At 38.3% G+C, this 27611-nt stretch overlaps 6 protein-coding genes and 1 pseudogene across 11 annotated transcripts; 3 read left to right on the forward strand and 4 right to left on the reverse strand.

The window, feature by feature from the left end:
- The first annotated feature begins 332 nt into the window (after positions 1–332).
- On the forward strand, positions 333–2486 carry LOC137711496 (geranylgeranyl diphosphate reductase, chloroplastic-like; annotated as a pseudogene). Its single transcript, XR_015963341.1, has 2 exons — positions 333–1113; positions 1622–2486. The product of XR_015963341.1 is annotated as a geranylgeranyl diphosphate reductase, chloroplastic-like (transcript).
- A 1279-nt stretch (positions 2487–3765) lies between these two features.
- LOC137710819 (malate dehydrogenase, chloroplastic) lies at positions 3766–5843 on the forward strand. Its single transcript, XM_068449955.2, has 2 exons — positions 3766–3915; positions 4236–5843. Exon 2 carries the CDS (start codon positions 4246–4248, stop codon positions 5485–5487), a length of 1242 nt encoding a protein of 413 aa, XP_068306056.2. The 5' UTR covers positions 3766–3915; positions 4236–4245; the 3' UTR covers positions 5488–5843.
- LOC137710818 (Pentatricopeptide repeat (PPR) superfamily protein) lies at positions 5816–8142 on the reverse strand. Its single transcript, XM_068449954.2, has one exon. It carries the CDS (start codon positions 7943–7945, stop codon positions 6173–6175), a length of 1773 nt encoding a protein of 590 aa, XP_068306055.2. The 5' UTR covers positions 7946–8142; the 3' UTR covers positions 5816–6172.
- A 482-nt stretch (positions 8143–8624) lies between these two features.
- On the reverse strand, positions 8625–10107 carry LOC137710213 (protein RKD2-like). Its single transcript, XM_068449153.2, has 4 exons — positions 10010–10107; positions 9640–9785; positions 9111–9547; positions 8625–8954 (listed from the first exon to the last, which is right to left on the reverse strand). The coding sequence occupies exons 1-4, from the start codon at positions 10105–10107 to the stop codon at positions 8625–8627; spliced, it is 1011 nt and encodes a 336-aa protein (XP_068305254.2).
- A 2036-nt stretch (positions 10108–12143) lies between these two features.
- Positions 12144–13879, reverse strand: LOC137711046 (protein EMBRYO DEFECTIVE 514). Its single transcript, XM_068450244.2, has 2 exons — positions 13475–13879; positions 12144–12568 (listed from the first exon to the last, which is right to left on the reverse strand). Exons 1-2 carry the CDS (start codon positions 13838–13840, stop codon positions 12257–12259), a joined length of 678 nt encoding a protein of 225 aa, XP_068306345.2. The 5' UTR covers positions 13841–13879; the 3' UTR covers positions 12144–12256.
- A 2128-nt stretch (positions 13880–16007) lies between these two features.
- Positions 16008–20156, forward strand: LOC137710431 (uncharacterized). Of its 4 annotated transcripts, XM_088695419.1 has the most exons (9): positions 16008–16156; positions 16254–16461; positions 17075–17361; positions 17792–17863; positions 18197–18264; positions 18520–18676; positions 19192–19275; positions 19358–19447; positions 19737–20156. In XM_088695419.1, the coding sequence occupies exons 3-9, from the start codon at positions 17095–17097 to the stop codon at positions 19857–19859; spliced, it is 861 nt and encodes a 286-aa protein (XP_088551545.1). In that variant the 5' UTR covers positions 16008–16156; positions 16254–16461; positions 17075–17094; the 3' UTR covers positions 19860–20156. The 4 variants fall into 4 exon arrangements, with proteins under 4 accessions (XP_088551545.1, XP_068305548.1, XP_068305550.1 ...); XM_068449447.2 differs by lacking the exon at positions 16254–16461 and having other exon boundaries at positions 16020–16156; XM_068449449.2 differs by lacking the exons at positions 16008–16156; positions 16254–16461 and adding an exon at positions 16499–16835.
- A 2389-nt stretch (positions 20157–22545) lies between these two features.
- On the reverse strand, positions 22546–25590 carry LOC137710845 (putative arabinosyltransferase ARAD1). 2 transcript variants are annotated; one of them, XM_068449988.2, is made up of 4 exons: positions 25352–25590; positions 25083–25165; positions 23875–24911; positions 22546–23295 (listed from the first exon to the last, which is right to left on the reverse strand). In XM_068449988.2, exons 3-4 carry the CDS (start codon positions 24850–24852, stop codon positions 22774–22776), a joined length of 1500 nt encoding a protein of 499 aa, XP_068306089.2. In that variant the 5' UTR covers positions 24853–24911; positions 25083–25165; positions 25352–25590; the 3' UTR covers positions 22546–22773. The 2 variants fall into 2 exon arrangements, with proteins under 2 accessions (XP_068306089.2, XP_088551546.1); XM_088695420.1 differs by lacking the exon at positions 25083–25165 and having other exon boundaries at positions 25352–25483.
- Positions 25591–27611: the final 2021 nt, after the last annotated feature.

A 27611-nucleotide genomic window follows, 5' to 3' on the forward strand; every position in this document is an offset into this window, starting at 1 on the left:
CTCCTCTAGCAAAGGATGACTATCCTTCTGACCAAGCTTATCGGATCGTTGAAATTTTATCTAACGATTACAAACAGGACCTCTTTAAAAGTTATAATAATTGTAATTGTTGGATAAATTTTTAATGATTCGATGAGTGTGGTCAAGAAAATCCTCATTCTTTGCTCAGGAGAGGATGCTGTTCCCAAAACAAATATCAAACCATACCCCTCCCTTCCTAATCAATAAAAATCCAACTCATTATCCACAAATCATTTCAGCCCTCCATTCCCCCAATCCAACGGCCAACCTTCCCACTCGTATCCCAAACTGTATCCACCAAATAAAAAAAAAGTTACTTCACACTCTTGCCACTCTCACGCTCACCGCCTCCTCCTCCTTCTCCTCCTCTGCTTCAGCTGCTCCGACCAAAAAAATGGCCTCCAGAGCCCTCAAATCCTTCATCGACCTCCGCCAAACTGCCGCGGAGAAACCCCATTCTACAATCCAGGAAAAACCCATTTCTCCAAACCTCTCAAACCACCGGACCCTCCAAGTCAAAGTCGCCAAAACCAGCCCTAAAGTCACTGGCCGAAACCTCCGAGTCGCCGTCATAGACGGCAGACCCGCAGGGGGAGCTGCCGCAGAAACTCTCGCCAAGGGCGGCGTCGAGACGTTCCTCATCGAGCGGAAAATGGACAACTGCAAGCCCTGCGGCGGCGCCATCCCGCTCTGCATGGTGGGCGAGTTCGACCTCCCGCTGGACATCATCGACCGCCGCGTCACCAAGATGAAGATGATATCGCCGTCAACGTGGCGGTGGACATCGGGCAGACCCTGAAGCCGCGCGAGTACATTGGGATGGTGAGGCGGGAGGTGCTGGACCAGTACCTCAGGAACAGGGCGAGTGAGAACGGCGCGACGGTGATAAATGGGTTGTTTCTGAAGATGGATAAGCCGGGAGATGGGGAGGCGCCGTACGTTCTGCATTACACGGAGTACGACGGGAAGGCCGGCGGCATAGGCGTGAAGAAGACGATGGAGGTTGATGCGGTGATTGGAGCTGATGGGGCGAATTCCAGAGTGGCTAAGAACATTGATGCTGGTGATTATGAGTTTGCCATTGCCTTCCAGGTAATTAATTATGAACTTGCTTTGTTTTTAATTTGTTTTTTGAGCTTTGCATGTATAGACATTTTGTTTTCTTTCTTGAGCTAAGGGAAAAAAAATGGTGCAAAACTGAGTGCAATGTCGTTTTAAGATTAATAAAGCGGACTCCACTATTTGGGATACGGCTTTGTTGTTGTGTGAAATTGCGATATTTAAAACAAGTCTAATCTCAAATTCTGTGTGCAAGGTGACCGTAACGAACAAACTGATCTAACTCACGTTTGTGTTGAAAATTGCTACTTAATTATAAACATAGGGGAAGAAAGTAACTTTTAGTTTAATTTGCAGTCAAGTTTTGTGCTTTGTGTTTTTAATCACCTAATCTAAGTTGCCGAATGATCAACAAATTCAAAGTTTAAGAAGTCTGCTTTACTGAAAGTTTGATCTAAGCCAATACTTTCTGGTGTAACACTTTCATTTGGTTCAATGTTTGATTCGTTCTTATTAAATTCTTGGTTTCTGCCTTGTACAGGAGAGAATCAAAATCCCTGATGACAAGATGGTGTACTATGAGAACCTCGCCGAGATGTATGTTGGCGATGATGTCTTGCCAGACTTTTACGGGTGGGTGTTCCCGAAATGTGACCATGTAGCAGTTGGTACCGGCACTGTGACTCACAAGGGAGACATCAAGAAATTCCAACTAGCAACAAGAAACAGAGCCAAGGACAAGATTCTAGGCAGCAAAATTTCCGAGTGGAGGCACATCCAATTCCAGAACACCCCCGGCCACAATGGTTGGCAGGCAGAGTAGCACTCGTTGGTGATGCAGCCGGGTATGTAACAAAATGCTCGGCGAAGGCATCTACTTTGCAGCAAAGAGTGGCAGGATGTGCGCTGAGGCAATAGTTGAGGGCTCGGAGAATGGGAAGAGGATGGTGAACGAGGCGGACTTGAGGACGTACTTGGAGAAGTGGGACAAGACTTACTGGCCTACTTACAAGGTGTTGGATGTGTTGCAGAAGGTGTTCTATAGGTCAAACCCCGCGAGGGAAGCGTTTGTGGAGATGTGCGCGGACGAGTATGTGCAGAAGATGACGTTCGATAGCTACTTGTACAAGAGGGTGGTGCCGGGGAATCCGTGGGAGGATTTGAAGTTGGCTGTGAATACCATTGGGAGCTTGATTAGGGCTTATGCACTTAGGAGGGAGATGGAAAAGATTAATGTATGAAAGGAGGAAGGCTTCTTGGTGGTGTAAATTTTTTTGTTTTTGTATTCTTTTTCTTGCGTAATGAGGTATCTAAAATTGTGATATAATATCAGTGTTAACGGTTTTGTTGTATCTGAAATTGTGAATAAATTAGAAAAGGCATGAACTAAGCCTTATTATGATTTATCTTTTGAACTTTTAATTTAGTTATGAGCCCGTCTAATTTTTAATACGGGCTAATTTGGCGTTAAGTGTCAAATTTGTCAATTTCTCTATTAACTGAGGGTTGTTTATGTCCATTTCAAGTTGGAGAAAAGAGAACAAATAAAAAATTAACTTTATTAGTATTTCAAACAAATCCCGAAATTCAAAACTACCAGTTATTCAATAAAAACCCAAAATTTCTAATAATAAACCAAGAGTCCCGACATGATTTGTTACAAACGCTTCTCTACTCCATAGCCTTCTTTGAGCCGGGTATTCCCGGAATTCTGGAGCCAACGTTATTGCAGAACCTCTTGGGCAATAACTTCATTATATATTCCTTACTCAATTTATGCTCCAAATTGCCCAAACATGGATTAAGGCTACCCGACCTCACGAAGATTGCTCCATGTTTACAATCTATCAAGAAGGCTATGGAATATCCAAATAGCTTCGTATAGCCTGAATCTGAGCGCCATTGGGGTGAGAAGTGGGGATGCAATTGTTCTTGGTTGGCTGCATGGAGGATACGCAGCACCTACTCTACTGGTCATTTGCTCTCCCTCGATCGTCCTTGAGATGGTATTAAATTTGTTATATGTTTTAAGTTTCACATGTAAAAGTATGTTATTAATTTAAATTACTCTCAAAATTCTATTTTTAGTATAAGCGATCCTTCTTTTTTACAAAGAGCTAATTTTCATAATTTCTATTGATTTGAGTTACCGTCGTAATCTCGTTTTCAGTATAAATGACCCTTCCCCTTTACAAATAGCTAATTTTCGTAACTTTTTAATTTTTGTTGTTGTACTAGTATGATGTGTCTAAAGATGTCTGGTATTCGTAGGTGGGAGGTAGGTAAATGTCTATACACAACAACCTCCATAAACTTTAATTTTTTTTTTTTCGGATGAGGATCCTTTTTGTCAGGATCTTAATAATTCTCAAATTATGTCCATTCATCGTACATCGTGCGATCATATATTATTTAATTAAATATAAATAATACCTGATCAAACTGCACAATATACGATAAACGGACACAATTTAAAAATATCCAAAACTCTCGTAAAAAGGATTCTCCTGACTTTATTTCAAGTTTCTTGTTAAGCATCTACTTCTTATTTTATTCTAGATTAATCTCAGCCGTTGGAAGGGATCAGAGATTAGCGGCGTGATGAAGCAAACAAAATTGGTAGATTCCGTGTGCATCGGGTCCCACACACATTTAAAATTTGAAGACAACGGTGTGGATTTATCCGAGGTCGATTGGCGGAGCTTCTCACGATCTCAAAGGGCAAAACCCCAAAAGGTCCAAAAACCCACCACTTTCTCCCTCCTATAAATCCCTCCCTTCCCAATTCGCGTCTCCGTAGCTCCCTGTTTGTTGGCGTTCGTCTTCCTCCTCAAGGTTAGGACTTTTCAAACAATTTCTGAAGATTTAATTTGGGTTTTATTGTTTTAATTCGTATATGAGCAATAGTTTCAGATCTGATGGGGTTTTTTTTCGAATTTTCCCAGCTGTTTAGTTCTTCATTTTTTTTTGCTTCTGAATCTGAAAGATGGATGGAAATCTTTTTTTTTTTTATTGCTGTAGGCATAGCCCAGAATTTATGTTTTCATTTGGTGAATTGGGTTGCAGTTCATTTGATATTTAATCGTGTAAAAGTGTTTGCTTTTTTGTGTTTATGAATTCGAGTTTTTGAGTTCGATTGAATTTGTGTGCTACAGAGCGTGAGAGATGGCAGCGACATCAGCAGCTACCTTTTCCATCGGAACCAATTGTTCCCTTGGCCACAAGGCGGCGTCGTTTCAACAGACAAAGCCTTGTGCTTTGAGGTTCAACTCCCAAAACCTTCTCAAGAGCTCTTTCAATGGGCTCAAGGCAACCACATCTTTCAATTGCGAAACCGAGACCTCGTTCTCGGGCAAAGAAACTGCCAAGGCTCTTCGAGCTTCTTTCGCTCGAAAAGCCCACAAGGATGCCCAGGTGGCTCGGTCTCAGTTCCAGCCACAGGCCTCTTATAAAGTAGCTGTTCTTGGAGCTGCTGGTGGGATTGGTCAGCCACTGGCTCTTCTGATCAAGATGTCGCCTTTGGTCTCCTCCCTGCATCTTTATGATATTGCTAATGTCAAGGGTGTCGCTGCTGACTTGAGTCACTGCAACACTCCCTCCGAAGTTCTCGATTTCACTGGAGCAGCTGAGTTGCCCAGTTCCTTGAAAGGTGTGGATGTGGTGGTCATTCCCGCTGGAGTTCCAAGAAAGCCTGGTATGACCCGTGATGACCTCTTCAACATCAATGCCGGCATTGTGAGGAACTTGATCGAGGCTGTGGCTGATAACTGTCCTGATGCATTCATCCACATTATCAGTAATCCGGTGAACTCCACGGTGCCAATTGCTGCAGAAGTTCTGAAGCAGAAGGGTGTTTATAACCCTAAAAAGCTCTTTGGTGTTTCTACCTTGGATGTTGTGAGGGCGAACACATTTGTTGCTCAGAAGAAGAATCTGAAACTGATTGATGTTGATGTCCCGGTTGTTGGAGGACATGCTGGGATAACTATTCTGCCCCTGCTATCCAAGACAAAACCCTCAGTCAGCCTCACTGACGAAGAAGTTGAACAACTAACTGTTAGGATCCAAAATGCTGGAACTGAGGTTGTAGAGGCAAAGGCAGGTGCTGGGTCCGCGACATTGTCAATGGCATATGCAGCCGCCAGATTTGTTGAGTCATCTCTGCGGGCACTGGACGGAGATGGGGATGTCTATGAGTGCTCTTATGTAGCATCTGATCTGACCGAGCTTCCATTCTTTGCATCAAGGGTTAAGCTTGGAAGGAACGGAATTGAAGCTTTCATACCGTCTGACCTCCAAGGTTTGACAGAGTATGAGCAAAAGGCTTTGGAAGCACTCAAGCCGGAACTGAAAGCCAGCATTGAGAAGGGTATTGCTTTTGCCAACAAGCAGACCGCGACTGCTTAGGCCGCTATTATCAGAAGCTTCTATTACCTCATTCCAGTGAATGCTTTACAGATATTTTTATGCGGATTTAGCATCACATCAGTACTTTGAGTTTTGTAGAATGAAGTCGATATCCTTTCAGCGATCTATGTTGAAGTGATTTTCGGAAGAAATATAGAGTTGCTTCTGTTGTTGTAGATTGAAGAATATTAACCTTCTCTTGCGGAAACTTGTAGTGACAGTTTTGAAATAACTTGGCTGGTCGATCATGAGTTTTTAGGAATGTCATGTATTTCTATCATGCGTGTATGCAAGGGTTAGTTTCCGATGCGGCAAATAAATTCGAAAGTATGTGAATTCGTACTTTTCAATTGCAATACTTGTTTTCTTGTTCTACAAGCTTTCTTACTTTCGATACTTAGATTGTTAGAAAAGATCACTTATCGTCCAAAATGAAAGTTTACAAAACTTGCCCTCATAGAAGCTATGTGGGAGGAAAAGATCATTCAGCAAATTTCAACAGATTTGCCTGCAAGCAGACCGTGACTGCGAGTATTGTTCTTCGAAAGCTGAACTGTTGTCTTCTGTTCATCTTGTAAAGTTTAGGGCACCAATAGTTACTTAGCTGTAACTATGTACCGCCATCCATTTCATCTGCAGAAAATTGTTCCCAGTTGCTCATCTTTTCTGTGAATCTTGAATTTTCCTACCAATAGCCATTGCAGGAGCAGTGTCCCTCCCGGAAATGATGAAACCGGGTGCGGTCTCTGATAATTACCTCTCTGTTGTAAACCCCTGAGACAGCCATTGCGAAATTGTGGCAATCAACACAAATGCGAAGATTCTTGGCCACTCTGATTGGAGTGCCGGGAGGAGTTGACAGAACACCGAAGGCAATAGCCAATTTCTCGCTGTGGTAAGAGAGGGCATGCCCCTTGTCTTCTGCTCCCAAGTTGTGCAATTCAGATGTTACATCTGCAACGTAACCAGCAATCTTCAGCTGGCTATTAATCTCATCCAGCATTTTGTAGATTTCATCCTTCCGCAAATGTGAAACATCATCCACAACAAACTCGTGTGCTACTCCTTTCAGTTCAATCGTGCTACATCCCGGTGTAGTTTGAATTGCTTTTTCCTTCATAAACTTCCTCACTTCTGTTAGCTTCTCCCAGTTCCCACCTGAAGAGTAAATATTCATCAACAGAACATAATCCCCAGCCTCTTGAGCCTTGAGTTCAATCAAATGGCCTACCACTCGTTCTGCAAGGGAATCACTGCCATGAATTCTGCAAGCCCCGAGTAAGGTCCTCCATATTGTAGGATCTGGTTTGATATCCATCGACGTTATGAGCTGATAGGCCTGATCAAGTTGACCAGCACGACCCAAAAGATCAACCATGCACCCATAGTGACGGACATTTGGCACTACCCCAAACTCTTTGCTCATAAGATCGAAAAACATCTTTCCTTCATCAACCAAACCACAATGGCTGCAAGCACAAAGAACTCCGGTAAAAGTCTGATCATCAGGTAAAACACCCATTTTCTGCATCTCTTCAAACGCTTCAATAGCTTCTCTACCATAACCATTCACTGCCAACCCTGAAATCATCGCACTCCACGAAATCACGTTTTTATCCCGCATTCCCTTAAAAACCCCATAGGCCTTATCCAAACTCCCACAACGCGAATACATTGATACAAGACAGTTGCACAAATTTGAAGCACCACCATAACCGTGTTCCTCAATGTACTTATGAACCCGTTCGCCAAACTCCAACGCGTTCAAGCTGGCACAAGCTTGTAGCACAAGCAAACACGTAACGTCATCAGGCTCACACCTATGTATCTGACTCTGCATAATATCAAACAAACCCAGAGCATCCCTTGTCCGGTTATTATGCAAACAACAAGAAATCAATACATTCCAAGCCACAGTATCTCTCTTGGGCATTTCATCAAACACCTTACACGCTTCATCATACTTCCTGCAATTCGAATACAAATCCATCAAAGTGGTCAGCAAAAGACTGTCTGATCGATGCCCGTCTCTCAAAATCCTAGCATGCACCTGAATCCCACCCACCAACGACGAAACTCTAATGCAGGACTTGATAACAAAAGACGACGCCATAGCGTCGGCGCAGAGGCCGCGCCGCCGCAAATCTCTGTACAGATAAAACCCCTCCGCCGGCGAGTCGCTCATGGAGTAAGCTCTTATCATTTTGTTGTAGTGAAAAGCCGTCGGCTTTTCGATTTGGTCGAAGAATTGGCGGGAATACATGCTTTTCAATGGGGAAAGAGCGACGACGAGGGACAGGAACCGGAAGGAAATGGTGGGGTCCAGAACGAGCGACGTTCGGAGGATGTGAGCGTGGATTTGGAGAAGATGGCATTTTGTGGTGCATGATTTGATGAGGGACAGCAAACGGGTTGATGAAGAGGTTTGAGCTTTGGTTGCGACTGGAAGCGCTGTCATTTTTTCACTCTCATGCTTTTGCTTGCAATGAAGTCTAATGTAAATTTTCAAGACTTTGGGTTGCTTGGAATTGCAGATCTAGAAAACACTTTTGCTCGTAAGCGTTTTTATTAGAAGCGTCAGTCAAAAAGAATTTGGCATATTTTTCTTTATAAAGCGCTTCTATGAGCTGCAAATACGTTTAAATTGTAAAACACCAAAATAAATGCCAAGTATAAGTGTTTGTATCATGGATGGGAGGATCTTTCGTCTAGTCGCCTAACCACTTGTCATGTTTGATTGACATCGCAAGTGAATAAGATCTCTTGTATATTACTCTCATTTTGTCCGCATTGGCATCGAGAAATTTTTAAATGTGTCAGGAACACAACTCGATACATCAAGTGTCAATTACTTTTATTATGACACTTAGTGTATCGAACTGTGTTTTCAGCACACTAAAGATGTCTTGTTATCACCTCATGAGAGAGTTACCCTACGCGGTAAAGCTATGTAAGATTCTTCCCGGAATGGAACCATAATGGTAGAAAATTCAGAGCCCCATTGCTCATGAAGTTACGCACTCATAATACATCACTAAAATTCAAAAACATGGAGTCTAATGAGAAAATTAAAAAAAATAAATAAACACATGAAAACTAAATTAAAATTAGAAAAAGCAATTCCAACCGATTAAAATTTAAAATAGAGTGTTGCATGCATTGTTATTTGAGGAAAAAGAGTCGGACAAGAGAGACTTAATTTCTTCGTCTTCCTCGTCAGCATCCATCGAGCTTGTTGGGTACTGAATGTTGCTGGAACTGAGAGATGATTGTGATTGCCCCATAACATTCATCCCCATGATCTTCCTCTTCTTGTAATTGGCTTTGAAGCAGGCCTGCCTCAACCGCTTCGTATTGTCTTCAAGCTGCATGTCAGGCACTTCCTCCAGTAGCTTCCTCTCCCTCTCCAGCAACGCGATCGCATTCCGAAGCTTCTGTGAGCTCTCTTCTCCTTCCTTTCCCAACTCCTGCATGAATAAAAACGATATAATCGGGACACATTAAGTTTTTTCGAATCAAACACGAACACGTACAAATATGTAACGCCTATTTATGAGCACCAAAAATTGGATGAAAAACGTTGGTACGCGCATAAAATTATTAGTTATTGTTACAAGGTTAACCTGAATGTTTCGGATTAGGGTTTGAAGGCTGTTCAGCTTCCGGTGAGGCCACCGACGAATGCCCAACTCCCGACACCTTTTTTTGAGAAGGGTTAGCCCTACGTTGAGTTCTTTTGCTGCCTGAGTGATTGGCATGTAAAAGTACTGCGAAACGGTCTCTCTTGACAACATTTTGGAGGAAGAGAGAGAGGAGCTTGATGATCTATGTCTTTTATAAGAGAGTGGCCTCTTACTAATCACCTTATTTCTCTCTTCCCTTGAATCGTTCTCATCAGTTATGCCATTTTTTTCATTTTCGCATGTCAGAAGCAAAGGTTGCTGTTGTTGTTGTTGATATTGCTGATGATGGTTGTGGTTAACCTCAGTTAACCCAGCGCATAGATCACTAGAATTAACTCCCAACAAGGCCGTTTCGTTTGCAAAGAAAAATCCATCATCTGCTTAACTTTTTAAACGTTAGATTAATTTCAACTGTACATCAAAAACGTCGAAGAGACATCAAAGTACTAACAGGAATACTGAAACACACCTTCTAATACAGTTCGGATTGGTGGAATGTCGAGTGAGAAGTAAATAGGATCAATATCCGCGCAGCTCTCGAGTGGAAGAGGATCAAGAAAGCTATGATCTTGTACGATTGGCAAATCAAATTGCCAATCCAATGCAGCATACCCCCTTCAAATAATTTAACATCCACAACAGAAATATTGAAGAATATTATTACATATAAATCAATATTGCATGACAAAAACTAAGCTTTTGAAACCAAAAAAAAAAAGAAAAAAACGCTACAATTAAACAAGATGATATATATATATATATATATTTGTATGTATGTATAGATGTATGCAAACATCAGTAATATTCACACACACACACACACACACACACACACACACCTGAAATCATGTGCAGTGGAAAATGTAGGTTGATTCGGGAAGAAAAATGGGTCTTCACCAAGATCCTTGACGACGTCGCACTTGGCCAGCCAACCCATCAGTGAATGACTTGTCATTTGATGAGAGAGAGAGAGAGAGATAGAGAGAGAGAGAGAGAGTGAGAGAGAGAGAGAGAGAAAGAGCGTACAGCAGGAGGAGGAGGAGGAAGAAGAAGAAGAGACGAGTGGGTATATATATCAGATGGATGAAAATCCCATACATGAAGTGTTATTCATTCATTGTTCACTGTGCGTGCTTAATTATTACCCAGTGAGAGTTACAAAGATGTATTAATTGAGGAAATTATCTCCTCGTAAACACATAATTATTATTTTTAATTTATTATCAGGAGTTCACGATGATCATTAGCCTACATGAACGTGCGCCGCCACAACTCCCACCACCACAGGCCACCTAATTAATTTGATTATTCTTCCTTTCTCAGTTTCCCTCCTATAATTTCTTTCTTGATTTTGCTAATTAACCATGCTCTACTCAACTGAAATCATTCTTTTCTTTATAATTTGTTTGGCTGCAATATAATTACTTTAGGACTTGGAAGTAGAGAAATTTGTTATTGTGACCGAAATAGGAATGATACATTACGTGTTTTTATATAAGTGGTGAAAATTTTTATTTTTTAAGTTAATAACTTTTTAAATCTCACAATTTTGAATAGTGACACGTGATGTAACGTTTCGTATTCTGGTCGCACAGAAAAATATCTCTTTTGAAGTGATCTGCATGCTTGCCGCATGTCATCGAATTTTCTTCTTCTGAAGCTACCTACCTATTTGCTTGGAGTATAGTAATCTTGGAAATCTGGGTGGTAGTATTGCTATAGCCGTTCTATATATATATGTATATGATTATCATTTCCGGTCACGTTTGTTCACCTTTTCCAATCTATGACATGTCTTTCGTTCGTCCTTTGATCGAATTGTATATAGGTGAAAATTATTTTTCAAAATCCTAATAATTTTTAGGATCATCACCCTTTTCTCTGTTTAGAGGTTCAAGTATATATTAGCACAAGAAAAAAGTAGTTCATGCGCATGATACAGGTTAAAATTTCCAATAAGATTTTAACAGAGTCCGCATATTTTTATTCGTGAATGAATATCGTATGGCATTACATTGATTTACCCTATTCTTTTAATTTGAAAAATAAGATTATACATTATATTATCAGTGGTGTTTTTGTTCAATTTTTTTTAACCGTGAAAAATAACGTGGCTCAGATTAATTACACTGCAGAGGGTGGATTGGGTTTTAAAATAGATGCATGTAACGTACCAATAATCATTTACAAAGTAATGGTTAATCATTTTATTAAATTTATTAGGATAGAAGGGAACGTTGATTAGACATAATTTTCTATCAACAGTTAGAAATATTTTGATTAATTAAGCAGCCATTTTCGTTCTGGTTATTGCGTCTGAGTGGTGGCCAATTAATCCACAAAAATGGGGTGATTGTTATGCAGTTAATTATTATTATTTGAGTTCAAATTCTCTCTTCCAATTTTTCCCAAAAAATAAAATAAAATAAAATCTCTCTTCCAATTTATCAAAAATGTGAAACAACACGTACCGAGAACTTGATTAATATTGTGGTTAATTAATTCGTGTTATAAGTTGAACAATGTGTGAGAGAAAGAAAAAAGGATTTTTGTTGTATGGTTGGATCTTAATTTATAAAGGTATCTTTACCGGAAGATGTAAGATGTTTTGAAATGGGCGTTTTATATTTCTTGTTTTTAAGGTGTAAAGAACTCATCTTAGCTGGTAAATGTAAATAAGCCTAGTTCGATTTTTAAATTTCTCAGTTGAAATACTCTAATGAATGTTTACCGAGCATTATAATGAAATGGGTATTACCAGCAATGATTCATCAACTTAACCACCTCTCGCACCAATTGGCCGGACTCATACCTTTAACTTCTCACGTTTTTGGTATTAAAAAAAAAAAGAAAGGTTATCTACCACAAAAGGCTTTTTAGCTAAAATAGTCTCTGAGATTTGCATAATACATCACTTTGGTCCCTGAGATTGAAAATCAATATAAATGGTACCTTTCTCGAAAATCATTAAGAACAAACTGTTTTAGCTTCAATAAAACAGAAGTAATATAACCAGGTCCAAAACTTTTCTACTTTGAAACTTTGCTAAACACAAACGCGAGCAACGGGAAACCAGAGACTACATTTCAGTTTCTCGGCTTACCCCTTCCACGACCACGCCAGCCTCCACCACCGCCACCACCCCTGCCACCCTTGCCACCTAAGACTTTATTGGCTTCAGCGTTTGCTTTCATGTTCTCAGGCAAGGGAAGTATATGGTCCACACACTTCCTGAAGCTAAAATCATCAACAACTTCATCTTCCCTAATGAGGAAGAAGCACCTGCTTTTATACAACGGATGGATCCGAACTTGGAAAGCCTTGACCCCTCCGCCAATCTTCTTATCAGGCTCGGCATGACCCTTCTTAAGCAAGTCCAGCAAAACCAGATATTCATACTGCAAATATAACATGAATTTCAAAAAAAAAAAAAAAAAAATCATCCAATAACGAGAGATATAATGTAGGGCACCAAACTCAAAATCAAAGCACTATATGCCGCAATCACAACCAATTCACACAAATCTTACAAAACTAACCACATTTTAGTTGAAAAATCTAAAGCTGATCTCGTTGTGTAAGCATAACTCAACTCTATGAACTCAAATACAGAACGATGTGAACAGATTCTAGGTTTAATGTAGCAAAGACCAAAGAATTACCACAAACGAGCTTCCTACCAAATTCGAAGAGAAATCACATTCACGCGTGAATTAGATCTTCAAAAGCATAAATGAATAATACACACTCAAATTCAAAACATAACATTCAACTCGAATCCAGAATGCTGTGAACAGATTCTTAATGTAGCAAAGACCAAAGAACTACCATGTTCGAGCTTCCTACCAAATTCTAATAGAATTCACATTCACGCTTAAATTAGATCTTCAAACGCATAAATGGTAATACTCACTGAAATTCAAAACATAGCATTCAACTCGAAACCAATATTTTCCGTTGGAAAGTGATTTTTGCATCTTATGTTCTTCCCCTCCTATCTTTCTAGCAATCGGATTGAATAAATCAAATACAACAATTCCGACTTTACTGATTAAAACAAAAACCTATTGTAAAACTGGGTAATACACCAAACCCGCAGCAGTTGATGATCAACCAAACAGAGGAAAGCAAACAACCCAAAACCAAATTTCCCAAATCCAAATTAATCCAATTACAAAACACCAAATTAAATAAATCATACATTCTATTGCTATCCACTAACAAAAAGTTCCAATCTTTAACTTTCCGCATATTAAAAACAGAGCTCAAAGATTAAAAACAATATCATAGCGTTGTTTCGATACCTTATTGACATTGAGATCAGTAGGCCAGTAATGGAGGAACTTGTAGAAGTAGTCGAACATCTCCACCGACGACCCAAAACTCTTCGGACCCAAGCTGACCCGACCCGACTTCTCTCCTTCCTCAAACTTCTTCTCAAACCGTTCTTCCTCCGGCGACTTCTCCACTTTCGTCTTCTTTGCATCGTTTTCTTCACTCCCCTCCTCGTCCCTCACCCGCTTCGAGTTCGCCTCAGCCTCCCCGTCAGTAGCTTCGACCTCGTCCGGATTTTGAGCCGCGGCGGGCTCTGAAGTTTCTAGGTCCATATCTTCAGCGGCGGCAGCGGTGGCAGGGGCGGCGGCTTCAGTTTCGGGGAGTTTCTCTGCCATACTGTCTGGTTGTGATTGTGTGTGAAGGCAAAACCTAGGATTTTGGGTTGTTTATATATGGGAAGATAGTATACGGTAACGGAAAAATATCCTCACCTTAGATCTTAGATTCCGTGATCGAAATTATTTATTGTATATCGTGCGGTTAGAAATCATGAATTTAAAATTTAAAATTAAATATAAAAATTACTTAATAAAAACTGATCGTACGATATACAATGAACGATTACGATCATAAGATCGTATAATCTCCATAAAAAGGATCCGGTGATGATGCTTTTCCTATTGTAACCTCTCTTTTGAGGTGGAATCCGGTTCGCGCAATAATTTCATATTCTGTTGGGCAACCGGTTATTATATATTTCCTTTTTTCCTTTGTGAAAAATAATTATAACAACATATAAAATATTTAAAATTGAGTAATGTTACACTTAATATAATTTTTGTATTATATTTGTACTCTTTTTTTAATAGAGTATAACTCATCAACGTATGTGGATTCATCTTTATTACCAATGTGGCGTGAAAAATGTTGTATGAATAATATTTTTGTTTGAAAATATTCACATATAGATGTAGTTAAATACAAAAATATGATATTCATAGCTAAATTGGTTATTGTATGATATCGCTATGTACTTGTGTTTGAATTTCTCTCTTAATAATTTATCATATATTAGTTACAACATCACTTGAATAAAATTGGTTACAAATTTTTTTTATTAGAAAACACTAAGCAGTTACAATATGTAAAGGCTTTTGTTTATGTATCATTCCAAAAGGGTTAGAAATGTTTTTAAAATGACTGAAATTGTTTTTAGATTCCAAAAGCACTTGAAGTGTTTCATGCAAGAAACACCCGGTTATGTTTCTTGCAGGAAGCACTTCAAGTGCTTTTCCAAAATTTACTTACATTTCACTAAGTATTGGTTTGGTACTGAGGTGCTTTTATAAAAAATAGGTATAATAAAAATAAATAAATAAAACCGAGCTAAAAAATGTGTTTGGTAAATACTTAAAAATAGCTTATTTTCACAGTTTTAGGTGAGAAAAAGCTGAAAACGTGAAGCAGCAAAAATGAGCTTATTCTCATAACACATCAGAAGTAGTTTTTTTTCAAAGTACAGCAATACCAAACCAGTCATAAGACTTGGTTCCAAAAGTACTAATTGAAAGCATTTTTAGTCATTTTAAAAGTACTTACAAGTCCTGAATACATTTTTTATTGCATGCATTTTGCATAAAAAACATAGAAGTTCTTCTAGGTCGTATAATTGCTTTTTGAAAAAGCACACGTGAAGTGTTTCCTAAAAAAAAATTTCCAAATGAGAACTTCGACTTTTAATAAAAATTTCACCCTGTTTGTAATAAAAGCTCTTCAAGCCAAAAAAAAAAAAAAAAAACGTACGAGTTAAAGTGCTTCTTTCAAAAGCAGTTATTGTTTGATATTTTTTAATGTATGTTTTAGTGTAATATTTCCCTAAATCTTTCATTGGAAGTGACAAGAAAGAGTAAAGGGATCACAAAATTTGCACACTTGTTTCAACATGGTAAAAGGTCAAGTAATGATAAGTGGTGTTTCTAGGAGAGTCTCATATGTTCATGAACCGTTCAATGCTTGTATGTCAAACATTCAATTTTACAAGTTACCATGAAAAATTCAAAATTACTCTATCATTTTTAGTAAAAAGAAGAAAAATAAATCCTAATAAAAAAGTTCAGTTGACAAGTTCTTTGGTCCTTTTTGGGTAAATACAAATTAGATTATGCTTGTTTTTATCTTCTATTTAGACTTTTCTATATGTTTGTTTTTGTTTTTATTTACGAGCGATAATTAAATAAAGAAAGAATTGAACTCGAGATTTCAAATACAAAAATGAATACATTTAACCAACTAAATCACGAGATTTATAGTGAAACTTAAAATTGGTTTCTTTTGTTGGAAATGGTTACCTACCATATAACATCATGCGGACACACATCCGTGACCGTTACTGTTGAAACACGCGCTAAATCTGGTGCGCAGAGCGAGGTACATCTGCACCGTCCAAGTCACACTCATGTCTCTCTCAACGGTCAAGATGAACTGAAACCCTCCATTTGGTACAGAATCCACAGAGGATTCTAGCCCTAGCTTTGGATGGACGTTACCGAACCTAGGCTCTTTGAATCCGAACCTGGATGCCTTAGAAATTAAATTAAATTAAACTTTTTGTTTCACGATCGTGGAAAAGCAAAAGGTTAAAAGGCAAGACATTTTCACAAGAGAAGAATTTCTCAGAGTTTCTACGGCTCAAATTCCAGGTCTTTTCAGAGGTACTTTCGAATTTTGATTCTTCTTTTTTTCCCCAATTTGTTTAAATTTCTTATAAATTCCGTTTTCTGGATTTTTACAACGCATTTTTTGGTGTAGATTCTTCAATCTTCGGTGTTGAGAATCATAAAGTTGTTGCATTTCGATCTGGGTTGTGAATTTTTAGGGTTCATGGATCGGCGATTGAATCGAATCGGTGTGTTTTGTGGAATTCGGGTGTCGATTTGGGTAGGGGAAGTTTGGGGATTTTGGTGGGTTAGGGATTCGGCAAAGTGTGGGATTTTTTGTTTGGTAGCTGAGAAAGGAGGTGATTCCTTTTTCTTGGCTTTCTTATTGCTTAAGTTATTTTGGAAAATTAGATGGGATCAATGGAGGCATTGGTCGTGCTGTATCGGTTTAATCGTATACAATGTTAGATTGTTTGATTTCTTTGCCTTTTGTTTCGCCTTTTGTGTTATGTTCTTACTAGCATCCGAACACGCAGCTGAAATCGATCGAATGCAGGGTAGTTTCGAAAAGTTTGAAGCTTTAATGTTTGGTTACCTGCCTTTTTGTTGTAGAAATTTCAAATGCAGGGTAATTTCGAGCTGTTGTAGAAATTTGAAGGCTTTGCTTTCGGCTTGGTTTCCAGTAGAACTGAGGAGGATAGTAGAGAAGTTCAATTAGAACATTATTGTCTAGGTCAATGCCTTGCCATTCGTTCTTCTAGGTCTAGATACTGAAAGAAATAGGATTTAAGATCCGATTTCTTAAATTTTTATGCACTTGTATGCAGGACTTCTTTTTTCTTCCATGATCAATGGAACCCATAATCGTGACTTTTTTTAACATTTCGAACTTTCAATTTGGTGTATCTTATTGTATTTTGAAGGAGATTGTGTTGAATGATTGAATTTTTTTTCTCCGTGTTGTGGATGCAGGAGCTTTAATTTGAGTGCAAATGGGTGATCACCTGGTGTTGTGTGTTGACCGCTTCACAAAACCTGAAGGCTTGCAAGGGAGTGAGACCCCAGGATCTTCTGTAGAGGGTTCATGCTCCCACTCTGCTGAGCTACCCACTTGTGCCATTGATGTTAAGGGAGTGGGGGAGAAGACTGTATCTGAAGAAGAAGAGCCTCTGATTCAGACGGTTGAATGTCGCATTTGCCAGGAAGAAGATAGCGTTAAGAATTTGGAGGTCCCCTGTTCTTGCAGTGGCAGCTTAAAAGTACGTTTATCTATTGATATCTATACATTTCTTTAAACTAGAAATTTTGGATATTTTTTTTGGAGGGGGCTGTGGGGGAGGGTTGTCACTCGTTTAATTCCTTTGACCCTAATTACTTAAATATGTCAACATTTACAATAGAGAAATTCTTGAAGTAGGATACTCTTGGTATTTAATTACGATTGTCGTTAGTGACTTTGTTCAAAATATATTCTCCACTGCAGTTAGTCAGTGTCAGCTATATGCTCAAATCAGTTTGTGCTCTTGAAGTCCCTTTTTGTTTATGGTTTAATTATATGGAGAGATCTTAGCTATATATGAAGTTTTTACTGCATACTAATTGTTTGAACTTTGGAATCATGCTCATAATTATATATTGATAACCAATGCCAATGATTTCTTGCTTTAATTTTTTTTTTTTTTGGTCCAGTTTGCTCATAGGAAGTGTGTCCAGCGATGGTGCAATGAGAAGGGAGATATAATTTGTGAAATTTGTCATCAGGTAAATTTCTAGAATCCTTACCATCTGCAATTGTCATTTTTTTTATGATTTTTTAAGTAAAGAATTTGTTCCGTTCATACAAGTAAGCAACTTCACTTTGTTTGAAGCTATCTTAGTCATGCCTTTGTTTTCTGGAAAGCATGAAATTCAATGTTGTATTATGAGAAAGGTATTTGGTTTTTATCAATAAATTATGATGATGCATCCGCGTAATATAGTAACATCATGTGAGCATTTGCTGTTAGGTCATTTCAATTGGTTATTATGAATTTATTCCATTTGTGAATTGCAAGTCATTGAGTGGACTTTTACGAAAAGTTTCCTGATGTACAGCCATACCAACATGGTTATACTGCCCCACCACCTCCCCCTCAGTCTGAAGATACCACAATTGACATCAGGCAAGTTTAGATTTTACATATGCTTTACAAACTTGTTCATGTTGTTACTAAGGATTCTTTTCTCGTTTTATCTTTCGGTTTTTCAAATTAGCTTTGGCCAGATGTGATAAGGACTTTGCTTGTTTTTGTGTATTACTTTATCCCCACCCGTATCATTGCATTACCATTCTTCAGGTCAATACAACATACAGCTTTATCTATGACTCTTTTCTGTTTTGATCTTTTGTTGTTTTGCTTCTTGGATCTGCCTGACAGTGATGGTTGGACAATCTCTGGTACTCCTTTGGATTTGCGTGATCCTCGACTATTAGCAATGGCAGCGGCTGAACGCCACATTCTAGAGGCCGAATATGATGAGTATGCTGACACAAATGCTAGTGGAGCAGCCTTTTGCCGCTCTGCTGCTCTAATTGTAAGCCATAGTTACCACCATTACTGATGTGTTGTTTTTCTATAGTAGGGCTTGTTGGAATGGCATACTGTCATCTCATTTTTGTTCTGATCTTAATTTATGGATCTTATCACACGATGAGGACAACCTAGCTGATGCTTTTGTCAGCTATAAAGAATAGGGTAGTGCTATCCACACAACCACTTTTACTTCCCACACACCCCTAAGAATGAATTGAAGAAGATCAATTGCCAAAACAAGGGTGTGTGAGAGGTAAAATGGGTGTGTGAATATCACTTTCCTGAAGAATATCCCTAATATTTAACTTTATATTTTACGTACAACTCTATTTTCTTAGTACACCTTTTCTCTCTAGTCATTCTGAACTGGTGTAACTAGTTGCAGGTTCTGTTCTAGGCCCTGCAACTTGTTGCTATACGTGTTCACAGTTTAAACCTCAGCAACATGCTCTAATCTCAGTTGAATAAGAAAATTTAATCTAATTTCTATTGTTCTCCTGTATTGTTCCTCGGCAGTTAATGGCTCTTCTCCTCTTGAGGCATGCGTTGACCCTTCCCAACGGTGACGGGGATGATGATGATGCATCCACCTTTTTTTCTGTAAGTGCCATAAGCATGTTGGATGTTTCTTATAACATTTCAGATTGTTTCACTATCTAACTAAATGATCAATTGTTAACAGCTTTTCTTGCTCCGGGCTGCTGGTTTTCTTCTCCCATGCTACATTATGGCTTGGGCCATCAGCATATTACAACGTCGAAGGCAAAGACAGGTTAGTTCTGGGCTCTGCTGTCTTGGAGAAACCCAAGAATAATAACTTTTTATATATCCTTGGTGATATGAGATATCATCTCTGAGATTGGTTACATAACGAAGCTTGAACAAGCTTTGGCATGCTTCTGACTGCACTAAAAGAAAGTAGGAATCATGTCCCAGACAACTTTTGTTTGCCATTTACCATTTACCAGAAGCTTTCTGGTCGGCAGATGATTGTAAATGCAAATTTTAATATGTTCTTTTTAATTACACACTAATTTGTTCATATGTTACTGTTGATCCAGGAAGCAGCAGCACTTGCGGCAACTGAGGTTGCATTTATGCTGCAGGCAGGGCAACGCAGGGGCTTGCAGTTCACAATAGCTCCGGGACCTGCAGTGACTCCCCATCAGGAGCCAATTCAATGATATGAAGTCGTCAACTATGGCAATGTTCTACTTCGGTGAAGAGGATTATGTTGGGACTCGAAATATGAGCGTGTTGTGTCTGTTTATGCTATTAGCATTAAAGAGGAAGATCAGAAGGCTTTAGCTTTCATACTGTCGTGTACCTGTAATCGAATTATTTTACATACTCTTCAAGCTCGTGTTTTGTACATAACCTTTGTTATCACCGCAGCAGTTCTGCTGCACGGTAAACTGCTGTCGAAAGAGCTGTATTTCTACTGATTGTAGTTGCAAACTAAAACATCTACTTTACATGCATCGTGTGTAAGTATCCTGTTCTTATGTAACCTAGTTTTATGTTTTCCGGTTTTGGAGTCGCGCACTAAACCAGACTGCGCCGACGGCTAGTTCGCTTTGCTCTCAGGCACTCTTGAGTGTGGAAAGCGCTAGTTGAAGCCAATCTAGTTGGAATATGATGATTTGGGATTTCAAGTTTTAAGATGCATCACACACCAATGCTTTCTTGAAGTCTGATTGTTCAAGAAAACCCCATCATCTTGTGTTGTAGTTGTTAAAGTTAAATGTGATGGTGAAGGATGATTTTGGAAAGCAAACGTTCCATTCAAATTCTTTTGCTTTAATACAGCTCTCAAAGCTCACGTCCAGCTTGGACCATGACCAGTCCACCTCCTCATCGATTTTGTTTCTTTTCGTTTCTATTTCAAAACGATATTCTAAACTCTTCAAATCTATGAGAAAAGAAATTCAAACTCATGTTCAAAGGGTTGAGACCTCTGCTCTAATTAACTGATCTGACTCACGTTTACAACCAGAAGGAAAAAACAAGGACAACGGTCTTTGTGGGTAAGCGAGATATATATAAAGAAGAAAAAGAAAGGAGATGGGGAGGCCATATATGCAAGAACAAAATGCATTTCTTTGAAAGTTTGAATTAGGGTTGTAAGGGCTAAGCAATTTAAAGAGAGGGGAAAGAAAAGCATAAAGGAATTCCATTCAGCACAAGAAACAAAGACTGGGATTTTTTGGTGCATGGAGGAAAGAGCTTGGAATTCTAAAGCTAGTTGTTAACTTAAAGCAAGTTAAGCTGCATAAAGCTTTGCTGTTGGTTGGTTGGTTTGGTTATTTGGAGTGTTTTTTTTTGGTTGGAGGGATTTCTATTCCCCACCATTACTCCTACATCTCTACTTTTGATGGCTTTTTTGGCTGCGTTTGTTATCTAAATATGGAACTGGCTGCTGCAACCAAAATGGTGTGTTAAGAGATTTTTTGGGCAGGGTGGGATCTAGGATTGAATGAGACCAAAGTACGATAGAAATTTCGGTGTTGTTTCATTAGAGTATTTTTTACACTGGGTGGATCAACTTGGATCAGGTGGGACCATTCTATACTTTTGCAAGAGGTGTTTTATAGATGACGTGATTATGTGTCCTTACCCAAAATTTTCTCCTGAAATATAGGGAATTTGTTCTTTTTGTGATGTTGATCGAACCATCTGCTTGATTAGGCGGCCTGATTGAAGATTTTCAAGCGATGAGGAGCTCGTAAGAACTCTACACGTCAGCATGGTCAGATGAGGTGGCATGTTGGAAAAGCATTCAAGATACACAAAACTGGTCTTTGGTAAAAAAAAAGAGGTAGGGAAGTGATAGAGAGAAAGATACTTGGCTTCCCAAGGGTAGTGTTCCAACTTAACTTTTGATTCAAACCTGTCAGAGTCTTCTAAAACAGCCTTATATATTGCTTCTGTGGCAGGCTGCTTATGATTAAGGTGAATCTAAATCTTCCCTACATATTCTGCCTACCCTTCTTCTGAGGGGCCTCCCTTTGTGCTTTATGCCTTTAGAGTCCTCCAAATCCCATAAAAGACATTCCCTTGGCTTGTTCTCACAGGGAATGAAACCATAACAAACACTAGCACTCAATCTCTTATCCAAACACAGATAGCTTCAAAAGCATGGGGTTTTTGGCTTACAGAAGGGCTCTTCTTCTTCTTGTTTGCATTGGGTTTCTAGCCCTTCAACCCGAAAAGGTTTCCGGCTTAAGAAGCAGAGATTTGGCTCTGAGATGGGACAAGGGGCACTTGCCATTTCTTAAAAGCTTGCATCTTTTTAAGGCTGTTGCTGTAGAGGATTTGGAAGCTAAGATGACTTTGGCACCTGCACCTTCGATGACATTCGATGCGAATCAGTCAAACAAAAGAAAAGTTCGAAGAGGATCCGACCCCATTCACAACAGAAGTTGACAGGATGCTGATGCACTTAGCTATGGGGAGAAGAAGCCGGCAACAGAGTATTTTCACGCAGAAGAAGCTCGTATGGCTGTAACTAATACAGAAAGGTTCAACGGGGTGGCGGGCATCCAATTTGGTTAGAATTATATGTTTTCGTTTGTTTTTTAGTCGAAAGTTTTTTTGTTGAGCTGAAGAACTGCAGCTTAAACCCGATCATCAAGCTAGCATCATCTGTATTGTATAAACCTAGGTCCTAACAAATAGCTGAATACTTTGAGAGAATGATGATGCTGGCTCTCACAGATTACATGCATTTCTGATTTTTCTCTATAAAAGCTACGGACTTCTATGATTCTGCGTTGTGAATAGTTTTGCATTTTCTGTTTAGTTTCATCAAAACAGTCCAAATTTCACGAATAGTAGCCGTGACGATAGAACTAATTCTTCGTTGAAAAATTAAAAAACGAAATAATTGGATTCAAAATTATTACGTAAACTACAACTACAATCAGTACCGATGGCACAAATATATACTGTCTAAAACAAAATCCTTACATGTCTCAAGTTCTCAACTTAGTCTGTGCCTCTCTTGTACTCCACCTTCAGCGAACTTGTGATGTTTCCCCGATGAGGTCAAGAGATCTTAGTGACTAAACATTTCAAACTCTTTCATACGGGCGAGTGTCATTTCGCTCTTATATCAGATGTTGACCTGTCATATCTCTTCTTCCTGTGAAATTTAAATTGTATAGAGGTTTTCTTATGAGCAACTGCCTGCCATATCATATCAACGGCATCACCAGGCTGGGATGGATACTGATATTCAAAATGATGTACAACTTCCTTCAACCTTTCCCACATCTTGGTCCACGTTTCTTGCTTGATTCCTCGCAGAAGATTCAGTAGGTAACCCTTCTTAATAGCGTCAGATGAGTGAACAAATATGCAAAACTGTGAGTAATCTAAGAAATCTTCAAATGGTAGCTCAATCTCATCGCTAATTATGACAGGAACACAATGGCTGGTGATGGCATCAAATAGGCGATTTGAGGAAGGGGTATCACCAGCAAGATTCAGGCAAAACTTTGATGAGGCCATTCCTTGGCTTGCCTTGTTAATACCATTCCCTCGAACGCTACCAAAAGTGAAGTATACATCTTTCTCGTCTTTAAGAAGATAATACAATTCCTGTCGAACTTTTCCTCCCTGGTTTAGTACAGTAAAGAAAACCACAAGTAAGAAATTATCGACAATTATAAAACTGATTATTACTAAAATAATCTAGTGCATAATGTAAAGGAAGCAGGGAAGCACCACAAAAGACCAGCTTTTTGGTAACAAAGCACCAGCAACAACGATAAAAGTGCATCAGAAACCAGAATAAATCAAAGTAGGATTATGAAATAGATCACGTTGATCACGACTCATGATACAAACACTTTGTATGGAATTAAGATGCATTGACATACTATATCAAGTTAGCAATCAGTTCTGGAGAGCCCTGCATTGAGGACTGGTTTATGCACTAAAATTCCATTAGTATTAAAACGAATTGTTTGCTCCTCTATTTCAACTTGGCACAGAAGACTGAAAATATAAAGCTAATGAAACAGCCCTTTTTAAAAAATTCCTAATTTCCAGGCAATTCATTCAGAGATCAAATTTGGAGTAACATAAGCTAATTGAATCAAATTTCATCATGTATTTAGGACCATTATCAACCCATTCAAAACAAATATAATGTAAAAGACTGTATGAGAAGATGTAAGTGAAGGAAAAACATACATCTTTCCTGTATATTGCTCCTCGGAAGTATAATAGTATAGGACGCTCATTGAATGAGGCTGATTTGCTGCTCTGAATGGTCATCACCAAATGTCTGTAAGGAGCAATTATGTCCTTCTCAATATTTGCTATTTCAGCAGGGTATCTTCCAAAATCCGCAAGCACAAACATTGCAGAGCCTAATTTCTTTCTTGCATCTAACATGCTATTGGGATGGTGAGCAACTATTAAATGATCCTTCCCACCCTTTCTTTTCCATTCCTCCCGACCCATCAAATACTGCACCAACTCTTCCTGCAACTTCTTGTTCACACTTACTTTCTCCTTTCCACGAAGCTTAGAATGCCTGTTGTAACTCAGAGATGCGAAGAACGGCACAAAAATAACATCTGCTTGGCTTGAATTGTGCACCCTGACTACTGTGCATGGTCTGACCACAGTCGGAAGACTTGATGATAGAAGATCAAGGGTGAGCCAGTATTCGATACTGTGCTGTAAATTCAGGCCACCTGGGTAAGCTGGAATAGAACTCGGGTTTTTGACATTTGGCCAAGTTTGATTCTCCTTACCCTTCCAATCTAATAACCCAAAGTGAAACTCCGGAGGCAACTCATACATAAACACCCTCAAGAGAGCCTGAGTCGAGTCACAAGCAATCGTTTTCTTTTTTCCTAAAGATTCCAACTTCTTGCTTGAATTGGAATCTTCACATCCCAATTCACTTATTTTTGTGGATATTCCAGCATCAACCAGGGGAACCTCAGAAGGGAGGAAAAGAAGGTTTTTCTGCCTACTTTTCAAAAGGGGCTCAAAGTACACCGACGTGCCATTAAGAAGAATAAGCTTAAACACTGAACTCGGTGTAAAGGAAGTATTGCTGAACTGAAGTAGGAAGACAGAAGAAGAGATTAAAAGGAACAATGAAATCGTTATCAAGTAGAAAAGAAACTTCGATGGAAGCCTACTCTTTTCCGACATTGATGAAATTTCCGGCAACTAAAACTCTACTAAATTTTGCAAATTGAACAAGATAGCATCTGCAATTACACAAAATAAGGAATGCAATCAATGCTACTCTTCTAAAAACCAATGCCTTTCAGCTCAGATCCTTAACACAGCAGCTCGATTGCCACTCGCTAAAATCTCTAAGAACAGCAACATCAAGATTCAATTCAAGGAAAATAAATCTCTATATACTGTGAACTTACTACACATAAAACCTTGAATTTCTCGAAAACCATAATCTCTCTCTCTTAAAATCAAAGCCAGAGCAACTGAGAAAGTGATAAATCTGCACACACAGTGAATAAATACTTAATTATACTTAATTATTTGGATTCTTAAGCAATTTAACTACATGAAAAATTGCAGCAGAAAAACATGAAAGGATTCAAATTTATAAAATCTCTCAACTGGGTTTTTACAGAAACATGATTTCACGAAAAGGGTCGATTACAAAAAGAAAAAAGATTGTTACCTGATGAACTGGGGTTCTGAAACTCCACAGCATGCAGATATATATTTTCAGACTTCTGCAAAAGGGGCGAAGCTTGGAGGAGGAAGCTAAAACACAGAGAGGGAGCTTTGAACAAAGTCCATGAGTATGTAATTATTATTTCTTAACCTTTCTTGTAAGCTATGGCATTTGATAAATCAAGAAAATAATACTTTTATATTAATCTTTTTGGTTGTTCATGAGTCCATGACATGGAGAACAGAAAGCTCATGACTTTATGAAACCTTTATTCTCGTGGGAATTGATTTTTGAGTTTTGCTATGGTGTGCTCGTCCTCGTGGCTATTAATAAAGGATTTCATATTACGACGAGAAATTTAATATTATGTTTGGACGAAGAAATTTAAGATTATTAAGAAATTTTAAAATGACGGCAATTGAAATGACATGATTTTATTTTTTAGAATTTGTGAATTTTCTTGTTTGGTTAACCTAAAAGAATAATAGAATTGAATACGAAATTTGTCATTTTTAAACTTTTAATCATAGAAATTGAGAAATGACACCTATTTATATGGAATTTAAACTTGGGAATTGGAGGTCCCAAATTCCAAGTTTTTTTTTCCATGCGAAAATTCTAAATTTCTATGTTTATGAACCCAAACAAGAGAATTAGTGTATGTCAATTTATAAATTCTTACTTTTATTCAAATTCTAATTTTATTTCTCTCGTCCAAACATAATGTAAATGAAATAAGTTCACTTCTGCTATGAACAGTAAAAGAAATAATATTGTATTATAAGCATTGTTATTAGCATTTTATTTTACTTTTTTTCTTATAAGTGTATTTTTTTAAAATATAAAAAATTTAGAATGCAAAATAAAAATCTAAATTTTGAAGTATCTAGACAAATAAAATTGCAAAAAAGTGCCCTTTGTTTAAGACATTGCGAAAAATATGCTTCAAATTTCTTGTGATGGCGTGTTAAATTCCTGACCGACAGAAATAAATTATTATCATTTCGTTTAGTTGGTTGCCTAATAAAGTAGTTTAAGTTGGATTTGCGACCAAATTTAACGGATACAATTGGAGAGATCAAGCCTTTCTATGGCTTATTTCAGAAATTGACACCTGTCCATCACTTATTCTATTTTTTTTTAGTACATTGGTATTTTTACGTTAGAGGATGGAAGAGCTCGGCTAAGCCACACAATGAGCAACCTAATTTGGCATTAAATTCGCTATTCACGAGATTCGAACCTAGGTCTATATATCATTAGACTATAATATTGAGCGACACTTATTCTACTTTTAACCAGTGTTAATTAACTAAAAAATAGGGAAAAAAATGAAACGTGAAAACCCAAAGCACCATGACGCACAGCAATCATCCATCTCCTTCTCCTCCTGTCTCTCTCACCATTCCAATACCCGAATCGAAAACAAAAAACTCGCCCTTGTTGTAGACGAATGATAGAGAAATTCGAACACAAAGAACCCATCATAGAAAATTACTAAAAGATGTTGAGACAGAACTGTAAGAGTACGTTGGAGAAGAGAGAACTTCTACTAGTGGGTACATTGCACATTGTCAAAACTACAAACGAGTCATTCTCGTCGTCCAAATGCAAATTGAGGTCTAAGACGAAAATACAATAGGGTATGAAAATGAAAAATGTGAGATATGGTTCAAAGCGAGGCTCAAAGAATATATCTTGTTCGCCCTTCTTTCTGGCCAATTATGTCACTAAAGAGTAGGGAAAATATATTGTCATTGAGAAATGATCTTACCATAATACCATTTAATGTTGTGCTATCCATACACCTATTTTTACCTCTTAAACACTCCTTTCAATTTTCGGCCGCCAGATCAAATAAATTGAAGAAGATTAGTGGACAAAAATTAGCATGAATGTGTGGAAGAAAAAAAAAATGTGCGTAAATAGCAGCACCCTACCATTTATTGAGTTCATAAATATTTTTTGTAAAAAAGACGAGTGTTTAATTTTTGTAAGATTTTTTGTGTACAGACAATAAAAAAAATGTTGAAAATCTTTAGAAGCGGTTTTATCATTTATCGAATAATCTTTTGTTTTTTTTTCCAATGTTAAAATCATCATAGATGTGAATAAAACCATCTTCCACTAATCGAAGATCGAAATGGTGAAAGGAGGAAATTGACCAATGGCAAAAGGTAGGATTGATTCCATGCAATTTACATCACAAAAACTCTTCAGATTGAGGAGAGATTTTTCAGTGTGACCGTCGCAAGAGATGGTA

This window comes from Pyrus communis, chromosome 6 (genome assembly GCF_041283825.1).
Source record: "Pyrus communis isolate YQ-2024b chromosome 6, ASM4128382v1, whole genome shotgun sequence".
Lineage (NCBI taxonomy): Eukaryota > Viridiplantae > Streptophyta > Magnoliopsida > Rosales > Rosaceae > Pyrus > Pyrus communis.

Bases quoted from the DNA above. Each gene is read 5' to 3' on its own strand.
- LOC137710819 (XM_068449955.2), top strand. From the start codon at position 4,246: ATGGCAGCGACATCAGCAGCTACCTTTTCCATCGGAACCAATTGTTCC.
- LOC137710818 (XM_068449954.2), bottom strand. From the start codon at position 7,945: ATGACAGCGCTTCCAGTCGCAACCAAAGCTCAAACCTCTTCATCAACC.
- LOC137710213 (XM_068449153.2), bottom strand. From the start codon at position 10,107: ATGGGTTGGCTGGCCAAGTGCGACGTCGTCAAGGATCTTGGTGAAGAC. The intron at 9,786-10,009 runs GTGTGTGTGTGT...AATTATTTGAAG, and splicing joins TCCACTGCACATGATTTCAG to GGGGTATGCTGCATTGGATT. The intron at 9,548-9,639 runs GTGTGTTTCAGT...AAAGTTAAGCAG, and splicing joins AATCCGAACTGTATTAGAAG to ATGATGGATTTTTCTTTGCA.
- LOC137711046 (XM_068450244.2), bottom strand. From the start codon at position 13,840: ATGGCAGAGAAACTCCCCGAAACTGAAGCCGCCGCCCCTGCCACCGCT. The intron at 12,569-13,474 runs GTATCGAAACAA...TTATATTTGCAG, and splicing joins CTGATCTCAATGTCAATAAG to TATGAATATCTGGTTTTGCT.
- LOC137710431 (XM_088695419.1), top strand. From the start codon at position 17,095: ATGGGTGATCACCTGGTGTTGTGTGTTGACCGCTTCACAAAACCTGAA. The intron at 17,864-18,196 runs GTAAATTTCTAG...CCTGATGTACAG, and splicing joins TTTGTGAAATTTGTCATCAG to CCATACCAACATGGTTATAC. The intron at 18,677-19,191 runs GTAAGCCATAGT...GTTCCTCGGCAG, and splicing joins GCCGCTCTGCTGCTCTAATT to TTAATGGCTCTTCTCCTCTT.
- LOC137710845 (XM_068449988.2), bottom strand. From the start codon at position 24,852: ATGTCGGAAAAGAGTAGGCTTCCATCGAAGTTTCTTTTCTACTTGATA. The intron at 23,296-23,874 runs GTATGTTTTTCC...GTACTAAACCAG, and splicing joins GAGCAATATACAGGAAAGAT to GGAGGAAAAGTTCGACAGGA.